The sequence below is a fragment of the Jaculus jaculus genome, chromosome 1 (genome assembly GCF_020740685.1).
Source record: "Jaculus jaculus isolate mJacJac1 chromosome 1, mJacJac1.mat.Y.cur, whole genome shotgun sequence".
Classification (NCBI taxonomy): Eukaryota; Metazoa; Chordata; class Mammalia; order Rodentia; family Dipodidae; genus Jaculus; species Jaculus jaculus.
This window is the reverse complement of record NC_059102.1, coordinates 240,801,766-240,807,130: the sequence shown is the minus strand read 5'-3', so window position 1 is coordinate 240,807,130 and position 5,365 is coordinate 240,801,766. Positions and strand designations below refer to the sequence as shown.

Genomic DNA, 5,365 nt, shown 5'->3' with positions numbered 1-5,365 from the left:
ACCCTTCTTGGACACATCACATTTCCTGTGAATCTTTGATGCTTAACTCAGGGGAAGGGTGACCTGAGAGAGACCCTCTGAGGCAGGGTTCCTGAGCAACTTTGGTTATCTGGCTCTGAAATGGTCCTGATTGTTCAGAGTCTGGAAGATAATGTTTACAAACTGTTTAGCACAGTTCTTGGCTTATGTAAACTGTGGAGCCCATAGTAATTGCTTCATAAATATTACACATGGGTGCTCTTAGTATTCAATTGGGAACTGGAGGACTGAATCTCCCTTCCAGCAGCATGATAGGAGTAAAGAGGTCGGCGCAGCTATCTTGAAGGCCTCTGCATGAGATGAGAAGGCACTGGCTTCAGGCAGGGTGCCAGCGTGCTTCCTAGGGACAAGAGGGACTGCTCTGCCTCTGGCGGGGGGGGGGGGGGTTGGTGGATAAGTAACAGCACTCTGTCCCTCCCAGATGCCCCAGAGTTCTGACACCGCAGAGTGACCAGCCCTGCAGGGACCTTCTCAGAAATCAGTAAACAAGCCTATGGAAGGCCGCAGCCCCAGTAAAAACCCTGCTAATGGGGGCACGGAGAATGTGCATGAATGTTCTGCTACAGTTCCTTTGTACACGCCTACAGGAGAACTACACTTTGAAATTGAGCCTCCGGAAGGTGAATGACTTGGTCACGGTCAGTCACACAGCCAGGAAGGGTGGACATGTCTGGCTCCAAAGGCCACGCCCTTCCCATTATTCTATGCTGCTAAGTCTCCTGGGTGGAGGATGAAAATGTCCCCAGGGAGGTCCCAAGTGATTTCCAAACAGCAAGGATTAGGAAAGTGCTCAGCCACCTGGAAGCTCACCCCATTCCTCCTTGAGCTAGCTATCTTGGACCTTGAAGGCTCCATTCTCACATCTTCCCATACCCGACGCCTGCTTCAAGGATGCCTGTGGAGAGGAAGATGCTGGCTCTGGCCCTTGGTGTGAATGAAAAGCATCTCAGACCTTGGACTGACCACTGTTCCACTGAGGGATCAGTGACAGGACAACCCTGTCCCCAGTGATCCAGGGACCACAGCCTTCCCAGCCATCCACATAGGAAGTCATTTCTTAGGAAGTCTCCAGGGGACATTGTTTCTGCATTTGCACCAGCATCTCCTTGCTGGTCCATGTCTGTCTGTTCACCCAGTCCTGACGTTGACCCAAATAACCAGGCCACTAACATCCTCTGTACATTGGTACTGGGGACATTTCTTAGACACACAGAGGCTCTGTTCATGACTGATTGGCGCTCAAGTCCACTAAGCAGCTTCTTTCGCACAGTAAGGTAACCTGGACCCATACTAGGGTAGAAGAGGGAGGCTAAGCCTGACTCACCCCAAAGCACACCAATGGACTCTAAGCAACTTCTTTGGACAGGGATCCCAACAGGCACTGGCTGAGGACCAGGACAATGAAAGAAGCCATTGTGGGTTGGTGAGCAGTTAGCCAGCAGTTACTAGAGCTCAGGAAGACCATGTAAAAGTCTCAGTTGGAAGTACTGAGTATTTATCCACAGGCTCCTTTTTGTCATTGGTTAGGGGCTGTCCCCAGCGGCATTAACCTCCCAGTGCTTGTGAGGTGGGAGGCACAGTGACAGCCCCCCACAACGAGTGAGCGCGTGCAGCCATCTGCAGGTGGGTGGCATCGGAGCCAGCACTTCTGGGCCCTTCTGAGTCAGGAAAACACAATGCACCGAGCCACCAGACAGCCACAAGTGAAAACTTTATTGCTCCAAGCACTTTACATGAATGTCACCAACACCACATTTGAGCATATATATAAAAAGCACAACTTATTTTACAATCATTTCAACTTCTTGACTCTTTCACTGTACAGACCCATCTCAGGATCTCTCCCAGCACTATGGGTGGGTTTCAGGGGCAGCAGCTGCACTTGTCTGAGCCCCCTTTGCAGATGCAGCCCCGGGCACACTTGGCACACCCTGGGGGACAACAGGGACAGCAGCCTAAAAGGGTTAAAAGATGGACAGACAGGTCAGCTTTGGGTCCATATTTCCATTTTACCACTGCCTCTCCCATGCCTTAGAGGAAGTAAGAAAGGAAGAGTGTGTGCATGAGCCCACATTAGCAGGCTCTGGGCCAGGAGCTGTGGTATTTGAGAGCTGGGAGGGATCTCAGGGGTCGTCTAGGGCCCATCAGAGACCCTGAGAGGGGAAGAGACTTGTCGTGGTCACAGACAGTGGCAGATATAAGAAAAACAATTATAATTAAGATAAAACTGCTTGTCTCTAGAGCTCGGGACTCAGGACTGTAGGCTAATACTATATCCTCTTTGTCACTGGGCAGGATAGAACCTGCCCTTATGTCCCTTGGATGCTCTACTGCAGGGCAGGCTGCAGCCCTGGAGCCTCTGCCCCAGGGACCTGCTCAGGTGTCACTTCAGACCCCTCCCAATGGGCAAATGGCACAGAAAACCCTAGTAACACTCCATGTTGGATGGTGGGCAAGGAAGGATAGGGTTCTTCTAGATCCTGCCCAGAGGTGTCTGGTCACCATACTCACTTTAAAAAAATATATTTTATTTTATTAATATTTTATTTATTTATTTGACAGAGAAAGATGGAGAGAGAGAGAGAGAGAGAATGGACATGCCAGGGCCTCCAGCCACTGCAAACAAACTCCAGATGCATGCGCATCCTTGTGCATCTGGCTTACATGGGTCCTGGGGAATCGAACCTGGGTCCTTTGGCTTTGCCTTAACCGCTAAGCCATCTCTCCAGCCCCACCATACTCACTTTTGCGACATGTTTTACAGCTGCAAGTGGTACATTTGCAGTTGTCTCCGCAGATGCAGATCCCTCCTAGAAGACAGGACAGAGCCACTGTGAGCGTGAGGATGGCGGCAGGGTGGACACGAGGCTGCAGCTGCAGACCGTCTTTGGGACAGATGGGAGCAGGGATAGCTGCCCCAACCTCACCTGGCCCACTCGTTCAAATGTACATTTCTGACCCCAACCCTCCAGATAGTCTGATTTAGAAGGTTATGTGGGGGGAAAGGCAGTAGTTTCAAATGCAATAAAGATGATAGTGGTATATAATCAGGTTTGAGAACCATCAGGCCAGGCCAACCCCACAAGCGCCAATTCCCTATGGGAACCGTGGAACCTTTCCTACCCTTGTCACCTTGGCAAGGCCACACGGAAAGCCTGGATGAGGAGGAGAAAGGGCAAGGGACACAGCGAACCAAAGGGGAGGGAGGGGTGAGCAATACCTTTTTCTCATATCATAAAAATGACCCACACTTTAAAAACGCTTCCTAGCCATCATTTTTAGTTGTGGAATGCTAGATGGTTCTGTCCCTTTAGTAACTTTTTGGTGCAGACCTGAACTGCTAAGGATGAAGGAACCTCTGGAACTTCTAGATGTCATTTTCCAAGGCTATGCTGGCATAGAATGGTTTTGAATTCTGACCTCCCTCCTTCTGGTCAACATGCTTGCATGGAGACAAGCAGATTTATCTTAACTATAATTGTTTTTCAAGGTAGGGTCTTGCTCTAGTCCAGGCTGACCTGGAACTCACTGTGTAGTGTCAGGTTGGCCTCGAACTCACAGTGATCCTTCTACCTCAGTCTCCTGAGTGCTGGAACTAAAGGTGTGTACTACCACATCTGGCTATACTAGACTTTTGAGATAGAATTTCACTTTACAGCTCAGGCTGATCTGAACTCATGATGTAGCTCTAGGGCTGGTCTTAAAGTCATAATCTCCTGCCTCAACTTCCCAAGAGTTGGGATTATAGGTGTGTGCACCACAGCCTGCTGAACTAAATGCTTTAGGAGAGGAGAGGGTCCACCTAAACCTCTAGCTCCCCTGGTGTCTTTAAATATTTACTAATTTTAGCACTTTCATGGCTACTTTACTACGTGGGCAACTGGGGTTGAGTAACCTGAGTTCACAGATGAAGAAACTGAGGCCCAGAAACTGAACATGCTGGGGATTGAATGGTAGTCAGAGACCAAAGCCAAGCAGACGGGTTCTGAGCCACCGCTAATTTTCCTACCCTGGTGGCTGGCTGTCACTAGGGACTTACAGCTAGAAGGAGCACGATTTTCAGGTCCCTTCCACAGTCATTCCCTAAACCAGGACAACCAGTTCCAGAAACCTGGCTGGGAGCCAACAGAATGTGAGCTGTCCCAGAGGACACAGGTCCAGAAAGCCCCCCATCACCAGCTCTCAAGTGGAGAAGGAGGAATTTCTACCAGGCCTTTCTGTTTCCAGGTGGCGGGACCCCAGGCAGGCCTCCTTACTCACCAGACATACACGTGCATTCTCCAGGGTCCATGGTGCAGATGTGTGAGTGGCTGAGGAAGGGAAGCTGAGGCAGCAACAGCTGGAGCTCCCTCTTTATAGTCGCGTGGGTGTGGACTGCAGCTGGCCCCACCTCTCCCTGGGGCTAGACGCCCTGCACTCGGCCCAGCCAGGCCAGGGCCTGACTCTCAGGGCCGGGGGTGGAGAGAACAAGGTAGAGGGGACAAGGGAGGTAAAGCCCTTTGATCATTTGAGTGACTTTTCACAAAGGGTTCTCGCTACACACCCTCCCTGCGAGGTAGCGCAGAACCAGTGTCAGGCTTCAGTGGCACTCAGATCATTCAGAGAGGAGGCCTCCTGTCTCTGGGTGCTGGGCACTGCCACCATTATCTGCCACTTCGGCACCCTCCTTCACTGGAGGATCAGCTGCCTGATACAGAAATTCTGGAGCTGTCACTCATCTTCCTCTCAGCCAGAAGAAATTTCTTCCTCTGTGTCCCCTTGCTGACATACTCAAGGCCCCATGCCGTTGACTCTGGGGTGTGATTATTTTTATGCCAAAGTGTCTCTGTACCTGCTCAGTGTCCTGCACAAGAGATTGTGGATGTTAAATGCATGCGTGAATGAATGAGTCAGATGAAGAATAGAATACTCGAAGATGTGAATGAGAAAGGGAATGTGTGTAAGAAACGAGTGAGTGAATAAATAAATGACCAAATGCTTGCTGCTCCGAGGACCTCTGCTGACAAGTGTTTGCATTCAAAAGAGACAAAAACTGCAATCTGGCTCCAACCAGAGGAGATCCTTCCTCCAGGTCTCGGCTTGTCTCCATCATAGGAGCCACTAGGACCTAACCCAGGGAACCATGGACTTAGACTAAGGGTTTCTAGCGAGGAGAAAGGGCCTTGGCATCGTGGCTCTGGGAGAAGTCCATGGCAGGCCCTGGGGAAGGAGAAGCAGGAGTGAAGTGATCGCTAAAGACACCCAGTGTAGCTGGGACACTGCTTCATTCGTCATTATTCAAGAGCCTGCACTGGGCTGGGTGTTGGGGACCCTCAGGTCAGTAGAC

General features: G+C 50.6%; 1 protein-coding gene across 1 annotated transcript; it reads right to left on the bottom strand.

Annotated features, from left to right (window-relative positions):
* Positions 1-1,857: 1,857 nt before the first annotated feature.
* Mt4 (metallothionein 4) lies at positions 1,858-4,480 on the bottom strand. The gene is made up of 3 exons (XM_045142036.1): positions 4,300-4,480; positions 2,784-2,849; positions 1,858-1,994 (listed from the first exon to the last, which is right to left on the bottom strand). The coding sequence occupies exons 1-3, from the start codon at positions 4,328-4,330 to the stop codon at positions 1,903-1,905; spliced, it is 189 nt and encodes a 62-aa protein (XP_044997971.1). The 5' UTR covers positions 4,331-4,480; the 3' UTR covers positions 1,858-1,902.
* Between the last annotated feature and the right edge of the window lie 885 nt (positions 4,481-5,365).